Genomic DNA, 20,863 nt, shown 5'->3' with positions numbered 1-20,863 from the left:
GGATAGTTTTTTGTTAGTATATAGAAATACAACTGTTTTTTTTTTTTTTTTTTTTTTTTTTGAGACAGAGTCTTGCTTTGTTGCCCGGGCTAGAGTGCCGTGGCGTCAGCCTAGCTCACAGCAACCTCAAACTCCTGGGCTCAAGCAATCCTGCCTCAGCCTCCTGAGTAGCTGGGACTACAGGCATGCGCCACCATGCCCGGCTAATTTTTTTCTGTATATGTATATTTAGTTGTCCAGATAATTTCTTTCTATTTTTAGTAGAGATGGGGTCTCACTCTTGCTCAGGCTGGTCTCGAACTCCTGACCTTGAGCGATCCACCCGCCTCGGCCTCCCAGAGTGCTAGGATTACAGGCGTGAGCCACCGCGCCCAGCCCAACTGATTTTTGTATGTTGATTTTTGTGTCCTGCTACTTCACTGAATTTATTAGTTTTAACAGTTTTTTGGTGGATTCTTTAGGGTTTTCTGTATATTAATATAAGATCATGTCATATGTAAACAGACAATTTAACTTTCTTTCCGATTTGGGTGCTTTTTAGTTCTTTTTCTTGCCTAATTGGTCTGGCTAGGACTTCCAGCGTTATGTTGAATAGAAGTTTTGAGAGTGGGCATTCTTCTCTTGTTCATGATCTTTTCACTGTCGAGTATGTTAGCTGTAAGCTTGTCATACATGGCTTTTATTATGTTGAGATACATTGCTTCTATACCTAATTTGTTGAGAGTTTTTAAGTCATGAGAGGATATTGAATTAAATTTCCTTGGTTTTTTTAAGGCAGAATAATATTCCATTGTATGCATATGCTATATTTTTTTTATCCATTTATCTGTCAGTGGACATTTGGGTTGCTTCCACATCTTGGCTGTGTGCATCGTGTTGCAGTGAACATGGGTGTACCAGTAGCTTTCTGAGATTCTGCTTGGAATTGTTTAGAATATATACCCAAAAGTGGGGTTGCTGGATCATATAGTAACTTTTTAATTTTTTGAGGAATTTCCATAGTGGCTGTACTGTGTTATGTGCCTGCTGATCACGCATAGGGTTCCAGTTTCTTCCCCATCCTCACCAGCATTTTTCTGTTTTTCAATAGTGGAAACCCTGATGTGTCTGAGGTGAGAGCTCATGTGGTTTTGCTTTGCATTTCTCTAATGACGATTAATGAATGATTGATGTTGAGCATCTTTTCATATGCTTCTTCACCATTTATATATCTTCTTTGCAGAAATGTCTATTCAACATGATGTCTTTTTAATGTGTTCCTTTTTAATGAACCATCCTTGGATTCCTGTGATAAATGTTACTTGGTCATAATTGTTCTTTTAATGTGTTGTCAAATCATGTTTACTCATTTATTTTTAGTTGATTTTCAAGCTTGTGTTTAGAAAAAAGATTGGTCTTTAGTTTGGGTTCTAGTTTACACATATATGTAATATTTCTCTTACTGGGATGAGTTAGGAAACATCATCCTCTTAACCTTGAACAATTTATTTAACCTTAATTTTTGGTTTTGAAAAGAGCAAATTTATCAGTTAAGAGAAAAAATATATAAAAATAAATAACGCATCTAAAGATTATATAATCATAAATTGGATTAAAATCCCAAACTGAAACTGTAAGTTGTTTATAAGAAACAAAGTTACAGCAAAAAGCTGTGGTATGGTGGTAGTTGGGGACAAAAGAGGAATGGGCAAAGATTAAACTCTTAGAGAAAAACAAAACAGGATCAGTAGTATCAAAGTGATTTTAAAGCACAAACTATTAAGAGACACCAAAAAATCCATGATATACCTTATTTGCCGAGTATCAGAACAATAAAATATATAAAACAGAACTGAGAAATCCAAGGAGAAAGGAGCAAATATAGGGTTGTTATGGAAGAGTGTAACTTCTTTGTGATCAGTTCTATGAAAGATAGATTGTGTAAACCAAAAAGGCAGTAGAATGGATAGGTAGAACAGACAGAAACAAACCGAACTCCATGGACAGAGGAGGTGAAAATGATCTCATGTTTTCTTACCTAAAAGGGGGTCAGTTGGTTATTTATGTCATAACTGAGTGAGTATTGATATTAATACAATAGAGAAACACTCTGACCATAAGCTCCTCCCTCCAGCAATCTCATTGGATTGTAATTTTGTAAAGCAAATTTATGGCTGCATTTGACTACTGTCTTTACCTTTGTAATGTTGAGTTTAAACCAGTATTTTGCAGCTATTTTAATCCATGTTCTCTTTTGTTGAACTCATGGTCTGTGATTTGAATTACTCAAAAAGAATTTTTATTTCTAAAAATATTTGTTCCCAGTATTGAATAAGCTTGCTTAAACTAAATATCTCTTTGCCTGCCTACCTGAAAATCACTGGTTTTGCCCTTATGCAACAGACCAAAACAAAATAAGATTTGAGTGGTGATTCTTTTAATTAAGAAGTATAGTTTATTTCAAAGTATTTGGGGGCACCTATGTGCAGTGTATTAAGGGCATGTGGGATAATTGGAGCTGAGTAAGACAAAGTCCTTCCCAGAGCATAGTCTTGCCTGGAATCAGACAGACATATCAATAGTCCTTAAAGCAGACTGATAAATATCATTATAGAAACACAAGCTTTAGGATAAAGTTATTTTACTGTTTTATATTTCTAGTACTTACCCTGAGGAAACAAGAAGTAATATCTTATTACCTGTCAATATTACTGCATTGCTTTGGTCAATGGACCAGATATGGACATTTATTAATATGAAAAGCTCTTACAGAAAAGGTTTCAGTAAAATATTGATCATAAAGAGAACAGTAATACTCAAGATTCAATTTTATCATAAAATCGATATAATTTTTATTATATCTTCTGCTCGGATTTCTATTAAGCCAGACCTGCGGGCAGCTTGGAAAGAACTGGGCCTGGTGTTATTGCTACAAAGGTATTTTTGATGAATGTTTCTTAGGTTTTGTTATAAACCTGTCCAAACATCTTGGTTCAATTTCTTGTGGTGGAGGGGGAAGAAGTAGTCATGTCATTTTGTAAGTAAGAGAAAGTTTTTATACAAGTAATCAAGGTGTCGGCCTCTTTGGTCCATTTTTGTTAGGGTTGAAAATGTGGTTGATGGTCATTTGAATGTTTCTGCTAAGTCAAAGGAATTCAATACAAGAGTAGGAAGTTGTTTTGGAGGCAAAAGTGATTTCTCTCAGCAGAATGCGGTTGCTAGTAAGACAGTGAGAAAATGCTGTGTGTGTGTGTGTGTGTGTGTGGCATGAACCCCTGTTTCTGAGTTTATGAAAATGGGCATCCACACAGTTCACAGGGTTGGGCCCTCTGTTAACTTTGAGCTTCAGTATCTACAATCTTGTGTCAGCTGCATCCATCCTCCCTATCTTAAGGCCTTTTTGTGGGTGATATACATGCCACCTTCACTGGTATGAAACAAGTGTTTACATGAAGTGTTAAAAATTTAATACATTACCACTTTGCATTTTTTCTGCCAAGATGTTCTGGTGGGCTGTTTTTAATGCCATCTCTCTCTCTCTCTTTTTTAAGCTCTGCTTATGATAATGTCAACAAAGTTCGAGTAGCTATCAAGAAAATCAGTCCTTTTGAGCACCAGACCTACTGCCAGAGAACGCTGAGGGAGATAAAAATCTTACTGCGCTTCAGACATGAGAACATCATTGGAATCAATGATATTATTCGAGCGCCAACCATCGAGCAAATGAAAGATGTGTATCCTTTTCAGGCAACTAGCTGATTCCACTGCTTGGTCACCTTGTTGAGTAAATATAACTTGAAATTTCTTCAACTTAGAATAAAGGAAAACTGCATTAAATAAGCACACTAAAGGGGAAATTGTAAGCTGCTCTCTATTTACCGTAATACTTGTATCATTTAAAGTTTTTCTCTAATTTGTTTTACCAGTTGTCAATAACTAATTTTAATATCTTTTAGGTAAATCCAATATTTCTCTTTCAGTTTCTGTAAAGAGTTTTCTTTAAGTGTAGTTATGGAAATAAGTCTTGGTTAGTATTTCCAGTAACGTTTTTTTCCATTCAAGGGATGGTTTGTTAAGATGGGGAAAAGGGAAGGGAAAGAGTTGTAGATGAAGAAAGGGGGTGCCCTGGATATCTACCTGGTGAAATCAGGACTGCCTCATCTTTGAAATGAAGGAGGCTGGCCCTCATGATCTTTAAGGCCGACCCACCTCTGAAATTATATGACTGTGACTGACATTTAGAAATCTGGGCTAAGCAGGTCCAGAGGATGCTGCCTGCGTAAAGGCTACGTTGTAAAGAGGAAGGGTGTTAAGTATGCTGAAGAGGATCTGCCAGAAGAAAAAAAGTTAGGCTAACAGAGCATTCCCACCAGCTTGTCCAATTTGCATTCCGCCCCTCCAGGGAGCGGCAGCTCACTGTCTCTAGGCAGCCCTTTCCATTTTTAAACAGCTCTGTTAATAAGTTGCAGTGATATTTGAAGTAAAATGCCTCCTGCCACTACCACCTGTTGATCCTGCTTTACCTTTTGCCATGAAAATGAGCCTCTCTTAGATGACAGATTTTTAAGTCATGTTTCCTTTGAATTCCATGCTGTGTCTCATCTAGCGTTAATCTGTAGGAGACAGAGAATAGCGTCTACACAGAAATGAATAAAAGAAATGCAAAATGAAATAATATGGTGAAGTTAAAAGCTAAAGGCCTTTATAATTTAATTTCTTTAAGAAAGAAGATAGCTGTAGCTAAAGTTTTAGGTACTTAGATATATGGCTTGGCAAGAAAGCAAAATTAGCACAAACCCCTTCTTAGCATGACTTCCCCATAGTCTTATTTATTTAGGATCTTAACATTAATTGAAGAGCCAAGAAAATAGACTTAGGGTTGGATTTAGTAGTAGCAGCAGTGTATTTCTAGACCTGTATCTCCAGAAGTTTTATGGCTGGTGTTTGAGGAGTTTGGGAGGGGAGGAGAGGAGTGGCAAGAAGGAAGGAGAAAGAATAGTGGCATTAGGGGTTGTTGCTGGGCCAAAGAGAGGAGGGAGTATATGATGTCTGCTGGCCACCACCCTTTCCCAGCCTTTTCCAGCAAGCCTTAGAGGGGGTTTGTTGATGGTGAACAATTTAGGGAACAAGGTTATTGAGACTTCAAGATTGGCCAGTATTTCCGTAACAGCCTGTTTCTGGTCTTAGTCTAGACCCATAACCAGACACATCAGGCAGGTGTAATGCCTGTTGTCTCACAGGGCCTAAAAGGAGCTAACTGCTTTAGATCCCTCTGTGAAGGTATACCAAGTTTTTATCAGTTTCTCCTTGCCCTTAAGGGGCCTCATGATGGACTGTTTGGGAAGAAGGTAAAGAGAGGGTACATTTCGTTTTCAGTGCTTGGCTAAGTGTAACCAGCTAATTGGTATTTTACCTTAACCTGTTCAAACAGATATATAGTACAGGACCTCATGGAAACAGATCTTTACAAACTCTTGAAGACACAACACCTCAGCAACGACCACATCTGCTATTTTCTTTACCAGATCCTCAGAGGGTTAAAATACATCCACTCAGCCAACGTTCTGCACCGTGACCTCAAGCCTTCCAACCTGCTGCTCAATACCACCTGCGATCTTAAGGTCAGCCAGTTATTTACTCTTAGGATGATATGTATTGAAAACACTGAGGCATAGCTTTTACTGTGGCATAGTTATATTTATCATTACTCCTATTTAAAATTATACCAGAAATTCACGAAAATATTTTTTTTTCACAAAAACATTTTTATGGCAAAAATACTGGTAAAGAGTGCTACTTGTCTTCTTTCTCATGCCGTTGCTCCTTCCTCCCCAGAAATAACTAACCAGTGTGACCAAAATGGGCTTATTTTCTCCAGAGTTTTTCCTATACTGTTACATACTTACATACTTTTACACTATGTATAGGTAAATAGGATCATGTACGTTATGTATAAGTTTAAACCATCTGTTTTCACTGGTGACTTTTTTCTTCAATAAATTTTATACAAAATCAGCAGAAAACTTAACCTCACTGACGTTAATACCTAATAAGTCATTTCAAATAAATAGGGAAACCCAAGATCCTTTACAGTCCTCAAGAGTTCTCCTGAAGATGTACGTTTATATATTTCCATTTTAATAGGTGTCAGAGCTAAATAAGCAGGGAAATTTGTAGGTGTTTTAGATGTAATGAAGAGATGTGGATTCAGTCTAATAAAAATGCACAGGAATTCAAGAAGACCTGAATAAATGGAAAGACATCCCTTGTTTGTGGATTGTAAGACTATATTGTTAAGATGGTGGTATTCCCCAAATTGATCTACAGATTAAGTACAATCCCTATCAAAGCCCAGCTGGCTTTTTTGCAGAAATTGACAGGCTGATCCTAAAATTCATACGGAAATTGAAGAGACCAAGAATAGCCGAAACAATCCTGATCTCAAAACTTACCACAGGGTTGGACACAGTGGCTCATGCCTGTAATCCCAGCACTTTGGGAGGCCAAGGCAGGAGGAGCGCTTAAAGCTAGGAGTTTAAGACCAGCTTGGGCAACATAGCAACACCCTGTCTCTCAAAAAAAAAAAAAATTAGCTAGGCGTGGTGGCACCTGCCTGTAGTCCCAGCTACTTGGAATGCTAAGGTGGGAGGATCACTTACACAAAACTGTGGTTATCAAGACATTTTGCTACGGCCATAAGGACGGACATACAGATCAGTGGAATAGAATTGAGAGTCCAGAAATAAACCCATGTCTATAGTCAACTGACAAGGGTGCCAAGTGTTCATTGAGGAAAGAATAGTCTTTTCAGGCTGAGCACAGTGGCCCACAGCTGTAATCCTAGCACCTTCGAAGGCCAAGGCAGGAGGATTGCTTGGGCTCAGGAGTTTGAGGCTGCAGTGAGTTATACTAGTGCCCTTGTCCTCATGCTGGGGCAACAGAGCAGGACCTTGTCTCAAAAAAAAAAAAAAGTCTGGGACAAGTGAATAGCCACATGCAAAAGAATGAGAAAATTAACTTATTAGTAAAATGGATCAAAGAACTCCATTTAAGAGCTAAAACTTTAATGTTCTTAGAAAACATAGTAGTAAATCTTTGCAATCTTGTGTTAGGCAAAGCCTCTTAGAATGACACCAAAAGCACAAGCAACAAATGAAAAAAGATAAGTGGATTCCATCAAGACTAGAAAGGTGCTATAAAGCAAACCAGCAAGAAAGTAAAAAGGCAACCCATAGAATGAGAGAAGATGTTTACAAATCATATATCTGATAAGGAACTTATAACTAGAATATGTGAAGAACCCTTATAGCTCAGTAATAAAAAGATAAATCGCCTGATTAAAAAATAGGCAAAGGATCTAGATAGACATTTCTCTAAAGAAGTCAAATGGCCAATAAGCACATGTAAAGGTGCTTTCCATCATTAGTCAGTAGAGTAATGCAAATCAAAATCACAATGAGATACCATTTCATACTACGCACTAGGATGGCTATAATCAAAAAGTCAGATAATAAACGTTGGCGAGGATTCCACTCCTAGGTGTATATACCTAGTGAAGTGAAAACATGGAGCCACACAAAAACTTGTACATGAATGTTCATAGCAATATTATTCATTCTAGCCAAAAAGTGGAAATAATCCAGATGTCCAACTGATGATAGATAAATAAAACATGGTAGATCCACACAATGGAATAAAAAGGAGTGAAGTACTAATGCTATAACATGGGTGAATCTTGGAAGCATTATGTGAGTAAAAGAAGCCAATCACAGAAGACCACATATTGTATGATTCTATTTATACGAAATGTCCAGAATATGCAAATCCATAGAGATAGTAGATTAGTGGTTCCCTAGGGCTGGTGAGATGGGGGAGGAGTGGAGAGAGGTGCTAATTCAATCTGGAGTTTCTTTTTTGAGGTTATAAAAATGTTCTCAAATTGGATGCTGGTAATGATTGTATAACCCTATGATTATAATACTAAAAATGATTGAGTTGTATAGTTTATATGGGTGAATTGTATGGTATGTGAACTATATCTTGATAAAGCCATTTAACAAGTGCATATAGCAATAATCATTTCTTGGAATTCAGTTTGACATTCCTTTGAGAAGCCTTGTAAGGTATACCAGGCAAGGGAGATGAGCATCTGCCCCCGAAATCTGAAAACTGTTAGGTCAGAAATCTGCTATTAGTTGATGATTATAATAATATGTGATGTAACTCAGATAAAGCAAAGAGTGGTATACAAATGCAAAGGAGGGAGGTGGGCTAGTTCTGGCTGGGGCTGTGAGAGATGGCAAGAAGAAGGTGGTATCCATGCTAGCCCCCTGAGGAAGGGCTGGCTTTCCTGTAGGAGATGAACAGCTATCTTGGGCATAGAGTATCGTAGGCAAAAGGAACAACAGAAATAGAAATAAGAAATAAGGGACTACTACATAAAACATTAAATCCTCTTCTCTGTGGCTGCAGTGTTGGGTGAGTAATACGGCGTCATTGACACTAAGCTGATGAGGTTGTTGGGAAGTTGATCATGGAGAACCTTATGGAGCTATCTAAAAAAGGTAGTGGGTTCTGTCTTCAGGTGGTCACCTTATGTACTGTCACTGGTTGTTTGAGACAGAGTGGTCAACATCCAGTGGGACTTTATGGAATACAACTTCCTTTGTCAGGTATGTGTGGTTGGACTCTGTCACCTCTTAGGATCCTTCTGATATAGATCAATGTACTGTCCACGTGGGATGTAACCAACTCCTTTCCCCAGATCTGTGCAACTAAAAGCCAAGTGAGCACAAAAGAAATGAAACTGCTTTTAGGAACTGCCAGACTACTTCTTTGGCTCTTACCGATTTTCTTGAAAAATTACAGTAAATATTTTTATGTCTCCTCATCTTTTTTCTTTTGGTTTCTTATCACAACCCCGTTATGGCAGATTGTTTTTGTTTTTGGAGAGACATTCTTAATATTTTAAGTATATAATATTTTGGGGAAGAGTTAGCTCTTATTTTTGCTTGAAAATGTTCATCCTTAAGAATAAAACAAACAGAATCAGACTATTTTCTCTGTTACCTCTTCACTTTTTATGGACTTAATCTTTACCTAGGGCCGTTTTATTCACCTACTCACCAAAACTCACACTTACCCTGATATATATGAGTTGTTGGCTATCAGCATAATCCAGGCAGTGTTTTCAAAACTCAAGTTAACACACAGAATTAGAAACAGAACAGGATATTTTAGATATTTAAAGTAGTACAGTTCACTCACATTTTTAAAATGTACTATGACTCAAGTGTGCATAATTCACGTGGGTATAAATGTGAGAAGAGAGAATTTCATTCCAAAGATGAGTACAGTGTGTCACTGAAGTCACTGCTTTGTCACGGTGAATGTGTCCAAGCAGGACAGAGTGCGTGGCAGTTCAGGGTGCACATGTGACAGCTGAGAGAGTGCCAGTGGGGAGAAGCATCTTGTTTGCTGAGCTTGGGGATCACTGCACACCTGTCACATCCTCAGTGCTTTGTAGCAACCGTGGTGCCTGTCCCACATGCCCCATTGCCTAGGAAATTTGTAACCTGCGGCCTTACTGATTTGTTATTTAGATCCTTTTCCATTTCCAAGCAGGCGGTTCTGTCATTTCTTTATTTTTCCGTTGGCTTCTATATTACTAAAGTGTTGCCGACTCTTGAACCCTCATGATATCTGGTATTCTCAGTGTCTTAGACCTTTAACTTTTGTTTCGACTCTGGTATCACTCAAAGCCAACAGCAATAACTTTCTTTTTGGTTTTCAAAAACATACATGCTTTACACTTATTATCCAAAGTCTTGAGAACCAGCAGATGCTGACCTCTCAGGACCCTTCTGGGACCCTGTCTTGTAGACTTTTTCTGTATTTTTCAGGGTCACAGGAACACACAATGGTTACAGACCCTATTTGGAGTTTCTGCTAGAATATTTTTAGTGGAACTACCAGGGGGATGTAGTCCATGCCAGTCTGTGTTCTCGTTTGCTAGACTCACCCCACAGAAATCCCAGTAGGAGTCACAGGATGCTGGGATCACAGCATGTGAAACTTTGTGAAGGAGCACACTGGAAGATACAAAATGAAACATGTCTTTGGGGATTCCTTAGTTTTTTAAAAAATTTGAATTTACACAACAGGTGCAAAAGTTGATCGGTCATTTTGTTTTCTTGCACCATGTCCTAGTTTTCTGTCTTCCTTTGTATGGAATTATACTGAGGTACTACTACTTTTTCATCTTGTAGCCTTGGCAGTGTACTTGTTAATGCCATGTATATTTGGTTAGTCTTAGGTATTGTAGTGTTAAGAGAACCTTACCAAAAAAAATCACCTGAGCTTTCCATTGATAATTGTGGAGTTGTGAAATCTTTTAAAGGTCTGAGGCTCACATCTCCATCTTTATTTTTTAAATTGTAACTAGTAATTTTAGAGAACCTACTAGTTCTATGCCTTTTACTAGATGTGGGTGACGCAGTGATAAAACATGGTCCCCCTTATACTAACTCACTATGAAAACTGGTAAAGGAAAAGAAACATTTTCCCTGTCTTTCCAGTAGGAAATCCACTAGGATCTGTTCATCAGAGTAGACAGATACCCCAGTTGATGAACCATAGCCCTTTTTTAAAAAGAATGCCAGCTAATAAGTGGAGAGGGAATAGTAAAACTAGGAAAGTCACCATTTTGCAACCCCCAATGAAATTGATTTGTGCAGTATCATCCTCTTGGGATTCCAGTCCCCTGGGTGGGCTGCCACTGCCTCCCCTACATGGGCTCACTCCTCATCTCACACATAGACCCGATCCAAATTCTTTGTTTTTTAAGAGACAGGGTCTTGCTTTGTCACCCAGGCTGTATTGTGGTGGCACGATCATAGTTCACTGTAATCTCAAATTCCTGGGCTCAAGCGATCTTCCCACCTAGCCTTCCAAAGTGCTAGGATTACAGACATGAGCCACCATGCCCAGCCCATATCCAGACTCTTGAGCCCCCTCTTAATTCCACTTAGATGCTACATGCCCTACCAGGCTGCTGTGTTTCTCCTCACCCCCTGGGGACCCTTAACGTTGCATGACCCCACTTAATGGCTTTTGGACTGAATTTCTTAGAAGATAGGAATACGAAAGAACAGCTACATGTTTGGTTTTAGTTTTAAAGAAATAGGCATAGACATACTGCATCATTCAAAATGACAGTGTAAATTGTCCTTCGTCATGAAGGAATGCTATTCCCATTTTTAATTTTTCCTCCTTCTTTAATATTGCCACTTTGAAAATATAATTGTATTAACATTTTTAAAATTATGATGTTAGCCCTGGTACTCTGTACCCTGATTTTTATTTTTAAAAGATTATCGGTAATTCAGACATTGTGAAAAAATGGTCATTATGAGAATCTCTGCCAATTAATCCACCCCAGTTGTTTTGTTTCCTATGAACATTTAAAGTAGGGCATTTACTCACCAAATGTTGAATGTACACTATGTATAAGACACTTAGAAATAAAAAGTAGGTCAAATATTGCCTTTTTCTTGGGACTTACATTCTAGCTGGGTCTTACAGCTAATTATCATGAATTATGGTTGTGTGCTTTAATGTAAGTCTAACAGAATAGTATGGGGGAGTTCAGAAAAGTGACCAATTAATTGTTGGGGGTGGTGTTGATGCCCGGGAAATTTCTCAGAAGAGGAAACTTTCCAGCTGAGTATTCGGGGTTAGTAACGGCATGGATAGAGACACACAATTGAGATGGTATTGCACAGTTCAGGGTGAGAGGTGTAGGTCTAGAGTAAATAGGATCAGATGCGGGGACAGAGCTGATGGTAGAAGATAAGAGATATGGAAGATAGTTTGGTGGCAGTTTGAGAATGGTCTCGAGAGTCATGCTTAAATAATTTGATCTTCATTCAGTAGGCAGAGAGGATTGGTTAAAAGATTTTGAGCCAGAGAGATGACTGATCTTTTAGAAGTAATGCTTAGGCAGGAATTTAGAGGATGAATTAGACTGCGACAGGGAGACTAGCTTTTACCTAAGTCCAAAACTGAGTCCAAACTAAGGTAATGGCAGTTGAGATGTAAGAGCCAATTCAAGAGACATTTTAGGAGGTTCCAACTATAGTGTCCCTCGCCCACATGCCCCACTGCTTCTTTCTCTAGGACATTGCTCTTGTTTCCCCAGGTCTTTCCTTGACTGACATCTCTGCAGGATTTCAGTATCATTTTACATGGGTCTTCCTTAGAGAGTCACTCTGCCCATTACCACTGTTTTCTCTCTCTCTATGACAAATCACCTGAAAATGTAGTGACTTAAAACAACAGTAATACATTACCTCACAGTTTTGTTGGGTCAGGAATTCAGTTAAGGTGTAGCAGGGACAGCTGGTCTCTCCCCAGTGTCTGGGCCTCTGCTAGAAGATGCGAAGGGAGGGGCTAGAATTATCACTCGTGTGCTTGGCTGTTGATGCTGACTGTGACTAGAATGCCCATGTGTGGCCCATGTGGCCTGGGCTTCCTCACAACATGGGCAGAGGGTTCCAAGTACCCTAGAAGAGAGAGAGCCAGGTAGAAGCCATATTGCATTTTATGATGTAGCCTCAGACATCACACAACATCACTTATACTGTATTCTTTTAGTTCAGGCAGTTTAAAAGGTTCACCCAGATTCAAGAAGATGGAAGATGGACCCCACCTCTTGATACTAATACAAGTTCAACCAGAGAGTTTGTAAGAAGAGCATGGAGGCTTGGTTATATCGATGTGGCCCTCTATAGAAAATACAGCCTGCCACAACTGAGTTTAAAGTTATTCAGAGCACTTTTCCCTGTCTTTATAGAAATTTAAGAATCTGATCAAGCTCTCTAAAGTACAGCTTCCCATTTCTTTGTCTATAAATCCTAGGGGAATGTGGGGACATCATCCTCAATCCTTGGCTTCATTGATCTATTGATTTCTTATATTCTGGGGTTTTTTGGGTTTTTTGTTTTGGTTTTTTTTTTTTGAGACAGAGTCTCACTCTGTTGCCCAGGCTAGAGTGCCGTGGCGTCAGCCTAGCTCACAGCAACCTCAAACTCCTGGGCTCAAGCAGTCCTGCCTCAGCCTCTCAAGTAGCTGGGACTACAGGCATGCGCCACCATGCCCGGCTAATGTTTTCTATACATATTTTTAGTTGTCCAGCTGATTTCTTTCTATTGTTTTAGTAGAGATGGAGTCTCGCTCTTGCTCAGGCTGGTCTCGAACTCCTGAGCTCAAACGATCCTCCCGCCTCGGCCTCCCAGAGTGCTGGGACTACAGGCGTGAGCCACCATGCCTGGCCCTGGGTGGTTTTTTTTCATCTGAGATTTGTTTTGTGATTTAACTGAGCCGTGAAAAGCTGTGTATCAAGTCTAGACGCATTCATTCTGTGTGACGCCAGGCACTGAGGGCAGTGAAGGATGTGTGCGCACATTCTGGGATTTGCCCTGGTTTTGCTCTGCTGACTGTGCAGTATTTCTTCTCTGATTGCACGATTCACAATGTGGCTTCAGGTATCCATTTATACCACAGAAGGCAGAGTGGTGAGCTTTGGTTGAACTTGAATCAGAAGATGAACTGTTAACCCTGAAAAAAAGAGAAACTGTGTCACAGAGATACTGAAAAACTGAAACCACACAGAATGGAAATGGAACGATGATAGCCCAGCGTGGCAAGGGATGGCTCTGAGTGGCCAGAGGGCCCCCCCTTCAGGCATAAGAAGAAATCAGTCGTTCGTTGTTTCCCTGAATTGGAAATCATGCCAGCCGGCATCATGTTACTAGTGAACCTCCTGGGCATGAGTACTGGGAGCTCTTCCTGCAGTTTACTTTACAGGAACTGGTAGAAAAGTCTCTAAAGAAAAAACTTAGATGCAGGTACATTGAAAAGCCTCAAGATCAGTCAAGCAGAAGTTAGAACTTAACAGTGATCCCCTTCAAGAGCTTATGGCCACCTCAACCAGCTCCTCTCAGAGGTCTGCGACTATCAGAGGGCGTAATGGCAAGCCAAGCCAGCTTTGCCAGGAGAGGCCCAGGGCTCATAGGGGAGGTGATGTCGGCTGAGAGACCACAGTGGCTGGAGTCCACAGCCACAACCACAGAAGACAGGATTTCCTCACTGCTCTGCCGTGTGAGCATTCATGTGCAAAGTGGTCTGCAGAGGAGTCACTGGAGAAGTAGATCACTCTTGGCTCCTTTTGACGATGCAGTGATGGTCTCAGGAGACTGAGAAATTCTGCAACACAGATGTGGAGCTTTTCTCAGATGCTGCAGTGGGAGCAAGTGGTAGGGCCTGTGGAATCAAAGGTGCTACCTGGTGATGCTGGCCTTTAAGGTGGGGAAGGCTAGAGGAAGATACTGGGAAGGGAATGGGATCTCTCTGAATCTTTCTGAATTATCGAAGCATTCAACTATGGGATATCTAAGCAGACTGATATCCAGATAGGCTCCAGGTCCTGTGAAGATCTCTTAGACTTGTTCCTCCTTGTCCCCATTTTTATGGCCTGAGTTCAGGCCCTTATCTTTTCTTAGCTGACTTAATGCAATAAGCCTCCAAAGTAGTCTTTATTCCAAGCTACCTTCTACTATATTCTGGCCTGTTTTTGTTGACATGTCTGTCTCTTGAGTTAGTTCTCCGGGGGCCAAAGAATGAAAATACCCTGTAGTTGTATGAGACTAAATTCATTATAGTGGTATTTTATATATGTTGGAGTCTAGCAAAGTCCCTGACCCCAAGTAGCACCACAGTATTGGAGGGCCAGATGATGAAAGGCCAGCAGGTGCTTTTGTGAGTCAGTAGAAAATGAGAAGCTGGGTATTAAGAAAAAAAAAAAATCCTAGACCCAATTTAGCATCTTAAAATAAAATAAAAAAGAAAGAAAGAAAATGGTATATCTTTAGTATATGAAATTTTTTTTAAAAGCTCTGAGAATAGATTTGACTACCTGGAAGGGGAGGGAAGTGAGAAGAATCTGGAAATATTTAATGTATTCATGGACTGAATAGAAGACTAGCAGGAAATAGAGTCTGAGAAATAGAAGGTCAGTGCAATTCTCCCAGCAATCCCAGAACTCCAGCAGGATGGGCCCAAGAAAGGTCCCAGGGTGACTTTACCAGAACAGTTTTTGTCAAATCACCTAAGTGAGATTGCTTTGTGCTAAACAGATAATGAATTGTGTCCCATTAAAGATTCCTTCAGCCTGTGTCCTAGACTCTGATATGTGGATCGTCATTGCTGCCTTTCAGGTTGTTGGGAGGATTAAATAATGAGTTTGTAGAATTCCCAGCAATGTAATCTGCCACATGGTAATGGTAGCAGCTACTTATTATCATTATTAATGTTATTGTCTTTTTAATTTTTGTGATGTTTTGATATCAAGCTGGTTAAAATTTCTAAGAAGGTATCTTGTTTTTTTTCTCCTAGATCTGCGACTTTGGCCTGGCCCGTGTTGCAGATCCGGACCATGATCACACAGGGTTCCTGACAGAGTATGTAGCCACACGTTGGTACAGGGCTCCGGAAATTATGTTGAATTCCAAGGTAAGGACCAAGTTTGCATTAAAAAAACACAGGAAATAAGAGAACTTTCTAAATGTGTTGCAGTAAGCCTCCCTCTCCAGCCTCTGTTTCCTCTTGGGTTGAGGCTTGGCCTGTATGGTCAGAGCCAAGGCAGTGTCTTATCTCCTTGAAATCTCCTTGTTCAGCATTGAACTCTGGGCCCTGGGATTCAGCTTCTCGGCCTCAGCCAGAGTAGTGCTGACCTGTTGGAGGGTGTGCCTCTGCAGTCACTGTTACCCACCCTCAGTCAGCTCTCCTAAAGTCCTGCCTGTGGCTGCTTTCTCACCTGCAGCTGCCCTTCCAGGTGCAGGTGGGTTTGTGTTAGAGGTTATCCAGTAATGTGTATTACTGTGAACACGGGCCAGGGTTGTTCTGTAAAGGTCAGATTTATCCGATAATGAAGAAGGTCTCTTTGGCAGAATTATAGCATAATGTTGTACTTGAAGAAGACATAGGTGTGGAAAGAATAGAAACTGCTTTGGATTCTTTTGAAATTATATGGTCATCCCGCCTCCCAGTGAAGGGCCTTCCTCTGTGTCTCCAGGTGCCTGTGGAGAGTGCATCCAGGTCACATCCACACTCTGCTAGCAGGGTCTGTGTATGTCTTGGTTGTAAGAAGTGGTTGAATATATTTATAAAAGCAAGAAAAAATAAAGCATGACATCTTTATTAGGTTTGTAAGCCAGGAGGCAAAAATTGAGAGCTATTAAGGAGACTGAGATTCAGTATTTTTACTATGCCATTTGCAAGTAGTATATGAATAAGGTGTGAAAATTGGGTAATTAAGTGGGCCTGACATACTACCTATATCTAGTATCTCAAGACTATGTGATTGTTAAACACGAGGCCGTCTGCTTTACAGCAGTAAAGACACATGAAGGAAAGCAGTAAAAATAGACAGTGGCTCTTGCACTGGAGCCCAGGCACTAGAATAGTCCTGAGAGGCTTAACGGGAGTGAAAGGGATGGATCTAACGAGCTCATAGGCTTCATCTTTCCCTCCATGTTTATGAATACGGGAGAGGTATTAGATTGCTTTTGTAAAGAAAGGGAATTTATTCAAAGTGTTCAGTTAGTTATTCTTGATATCCTACATTTGTTCAGTTGAGTTATAAAAGTAAAATCCCATTAAAATAAATTCCATTATAAAGAAAGATTTGGTGTAACAGCTGTTTCAAAGAAGAAAATGCTGTGTTGATTTTCTTCTAAGTACAGTGAACACCCCTAGACCCCTAAACTTGGTTCATCAGCTGTTAACATCTTGCCATATTCTTTATTCCTCCCTCCCTCTCTTCCTCTTCATCTCTCCTCTCCTCTTTCTTCTCCTGTCTTTATAGCTCTTTGTTTTGTTTTCAGTGCGTGATCTAGTGAAGTTTCACACATCATTATTGGTCTAGAGCAGTTTCCCACCCTTCTTCAAGACATACTTTGCAGATCAGTACAGATCAGTTTCATAGAATGGTTCACATCCTGGATTCTTCGGACTGGTTCTCCCTGATCAGGTGTAGGTCACTCGTTTCCCGCATGGGCATTATAGATTCCTGGAGACTGCATATGTGACTCTCCTCTGTCCCTGCATCTGCTCCCAGTGGTTCAGCACCCTTCGATGCCCCTTCCTTCTATCAGTTACCATATTGGGGTTATAAAATGTTAATTTTCTAAATTTATTTATCCTTTTACATTTTTTAGCTGGCATTCTTCTATGAAGAATTTTTCCTTTTTTCCCTTTCTCTTCCTCTGTCTCTCACCTTTGTTTTTAAAACACTATTATGGACTCGTGGGGTTTTTTTTAATGTGCTGTCCATTATCTTCTTTTTCTTTTTTAACTCATACTGTCCCGGTTTTGGCAAGCTAGAGCACTCTGTGTACATATTGTGACATTTTATTTTGGTAGAATTTAACTTTCAGAAAAGTATAATGTAGCCATTCTCAAACCTTCAGGCCTCAAGATCCCTTTAAATCTCTTAAAAATTATCAAAGACCCACACACAGGTTTTATTTATGTAGGTTATATCTATTATTTACAATATGGAAATTAAAACTGAAACTTTAAAAATGTGTTGATTCATTTTTAAATAATAAACCCACAACAAGAATATTTGTGTGAGAAGAGCAGTGTTTTCATTTTTACAAATCTCCTTGATGTCTGGCTTGATAGAAGACAGCTGGATGTGCATTTGATCCTGCATTCAGTCTGTCAGTATGTTGTTTGGGTTTAAGTTACTGAAGAAAAATTTTTACAGAGACACGTAGTTGGAAAAAAGGAAAATTTTAATAGTCTTTCGGCTATTTGTGGCTATTCTTTGATACTATACCAAAATTCAACAAGTGGTAGTTTCTTAAAGGTTAATTGTGATGTGAAATCTGAAACCTTATCAGTGAACTTTTTGTGCTATTCTATAAAATCCATTGGTCTACCTCCCACTCATACCCATGTGTGATTTTGTAACAGCAAGCTTTTGGAAAATATGGTTCCCTGCGTTATGCAGATATTCCAGATGTCACATTTCATGTACAGTATCATCATTTCTCATGTAGCCTCTGGGAAATTTCTTGTATACTTGTGAGCAAATAAGTGAAAAAGATAAAAAACATTTTAGTAGTGTAATAAAAGTAGTGTAGACCTCTTGGATCCCCTAGAGCTGTGGTCCCCAACTCTGGGCTGCAGACCAGTACAGGTCCTCGGCCTGTTAGGGACTGGGCCTCAGAGCAACCCCCACCCCATCCTGTGGAAAAATTGTCTTCCATGACATTGAAGACCAGGGTGGGGGGGTGCACAGCAGGAGATGAGCCTCTGGCAAGGGAGCTTCATCTGTATTCGCAGCCACTTCCCGTCACTGGCATCATCGCCTGAGCTCCACCTCCGAGGAAAAATTGGCATCATCGCCTGAGCTCCACCTCCGAGGAAAAATTGTCTTCTGTGAAACCGGTCCCTGGTGCCAAAAAGGTTGGGGACCACTGCCCTAGAGGGAACCCACAGGGGTTTCTGGACTCCCCTTGGAGAACCACTGGATACAACCCCTATATACCCTTTTCCCCAGATTCACACTCACCAATTTTATCCTTTGCCCCATTTGTTTTATCATTCTGTGTCCGTGTGTTTGAGTCATTGAGAGTAAGTTGTAAATATACCCCTTTATTACTGAACATTTAGTGTGTGTTTCCTTAGAACAGTGGTTCTAATGTTCCCCAGGGACATTTGGCAATGTTTGGAGACATTTTTGGTTTTCACAATGAGGGGAGAGTTGCTACTGGCATCAAGTGGGTAGAGCCCAAAGATGCTGCTAAACATCCTACAATGCATAGAACAGCCCCCACCACAGAAACTTACTTAGCCCAAAATGTCAGTAGTGCCGAGGTTAAAAATCCTTGCCTTAGAACGAGGGTATTCCTTGATAAGACCACAGTACTGTTATCAGAAACAGGAAATTTAGCACTGATATCTAATGCATAGTTTATATTCAAATTTTGGTATCGTTCCAATAATAACCTTTATAATACCCCACCCCACCCCAGTTTAGGCTCATACATCGCACTGTCTTGTTTCTTTAGGATCTGGAATAGTTCCTCAGCCTTTTTTTCACCTTGACATTTTTGAAGAATGCAGTTCAGCTTTCTTGTAGAATGCCCTCAATTTTGTATCATGCATTTTTGGCATGAATACCATGAAGCAATGATTTGTTCTTCTCAGTGCATTATATCACAAGACATATTTGGTTTGTGCCAGTATTGTTGGTGTTCATGTCGATCTTTTGGTTAAGATGGTATCCTCCAAGTGTCCACTGTAAGGTTACCCTTTCCCCTTTTGTAATTAATAACAGTTTGTGGGGAAGTAGTTTAAGACTCTGTAAGTTGTCTTCTTCACCACATTTCACCCACTAGTCTTGCCATCCATTGATGATTTTATAACTGTATCATTCCTTCTGTATTTTAGTTCTCTCCATTTATTTATTCAGTAGTTTCTAATCCATTCCACCATTATGTACATTGATGCTCAGATTGTCCCAGATTTGGCAGATGGGAGCTACCCACAGCCCTGCGCATTTCCTTGCTTTCTGACACTAGATGCTTCAGGCTTATCTTGTACTTTCCCTATCCCAGTCCTGGAACACCCTTTTCTCCCGGGAGCCCTGGGTATGTTTTAGTTACTTATTTTTTGTGTGATGTCAGTATTTCCCTTTATTTAGCTTTCGCTCAAAGGAAAAATTATTTAGATTTACAGGAGTTTTACAAAGAAATATTCCAAAATTCAACCCCATTCTATCATAGCTGTAGATCCGATTGCTGATTCTTTGTTGGATTTTCCAAAATGATTCACTATTTCCCTAAATTTTAATATTTGACTCAAAATTTCTTTTTCTCAAAATTTCCACATTTCTTCCATTTATCACTATACCTGACATTTTCCATAGAATTCAACTTATTTCCATCTTATAATAGACTGCTAAAAAAATTCAACTTATATTCCTTGGAGAAACATCTTTTTTGCCCTGTTATGATTTAGACAGAATCCTTCCATGACTTTCTTAACGGGATTCCTTTAAAAGAAAATGTGTACCTAAAAAATGAATAGAAAAAGATGAGAATGTTGAAAACAGGGATTGGTAAAATATGATGGACCCAGCACACACTTTTTCTCCCCCAGAGATCAAGGTTTTCCAACCTGACTTTTTTTTTTTTTTTTTTTTTGAGACAGAGTCTCACTCTTTTGCCCGGGCTAAAGTGAGTGCCATGGCGTCAGCCTAGCTCACAGCAACCTCAAACTCCTGGGCTCAAGCAATCCTTCTGCCTCAGCCTCCCGAGTAGCTAGGACTACAGGCATGCGCCACCATGCCCGGCTAATTTTTTCTATATATTTTTAGTTGTCCGATTAATTTCTTTCTATTTTTAGTAGAGACGGGGTCTCGCTCTTGCTCAGGCTGGTTTCAAACTCCTGAGCTCAAACAATCCACCCGCCTCGGCCTCCCAGAGTGCTAGGATTACAGGCATGAGCCACCGCGCCCAGCCCCAACCTGACTTTTTAAAAAATGATTTGCAAAATATGTAAAAATATTCTGAGGCAGGGTACAGTGGCTCACACCTGTAATCCCAGCGTGCTGGCATGCTGAAAGCAGAAGGGTTACTTGAGCCCAGGAGTTCGAGACCAGCCTAGGCAACATAATAAGACCTTGTCTCTACAAAATTTTTTTTAAAAAATTAGCCAGGCATAGTGGCACACACCTGTAGTCCCAGCTACTTGGGAGGCTGAGGCAGGAAGATTGCTTGAGTCCAGGAGTTTGTGGTTGCATTAAGCTATG

At 39.9% G+C, this 20,863-nt stretch overlaps 1 protein-coding gene across 1 annotated transcript in view; it reads left to right on the top strand.

Annotated features, from left to right (window-relative positions):
* MAPK1 (mitogen-activated protein kinase 1) overlaps positions 1 to 20,863 on the top strand; it is a 97,581-nt gene that overhangs the window by 51,554 nt on the left and 25,164 nt on the right. Inside the window, exons 2-4 of the mRNA XM_012644130.1 lie at positions 3,531 to 3,713; positions 5,411 to 5,600; positions 15,433 to 15,549. Coding sequence (XP_012499584.1) covers positions 3,531 to 3,713; positions 5,411 to 5,600; positions 15,433 to 15,549 — 490 coding nt within the window. The remainder of the gene's footprint in view (positions 1 to 3,530; positions 3,714 to 5,410; positions 5,601 to 15,432; positions 15,550 to 20,863) is intronic.

The sequence above is a fragment of the Propithecus coquereli genome, unplaced genomic scaffold (genome assembly GCF_000956105.1).
Source record: "Propithecus coquereli isolate 6110/MARCELLA unplaced genomic scaffold, Pcoq_1.0 Scaffold206, whole genome shotgun sequence".
Classification (NCBI taxonomy): Eukaryota; Metazoa; Chordata; class Mammalia; order Primates; family Indriidae; genus Propithecus; species Propithecus coquereli.
Note: the sequence above shows the minus strand (reverse complement) of the source record. Positions and strands in the feature narration are given on the sequence as shown.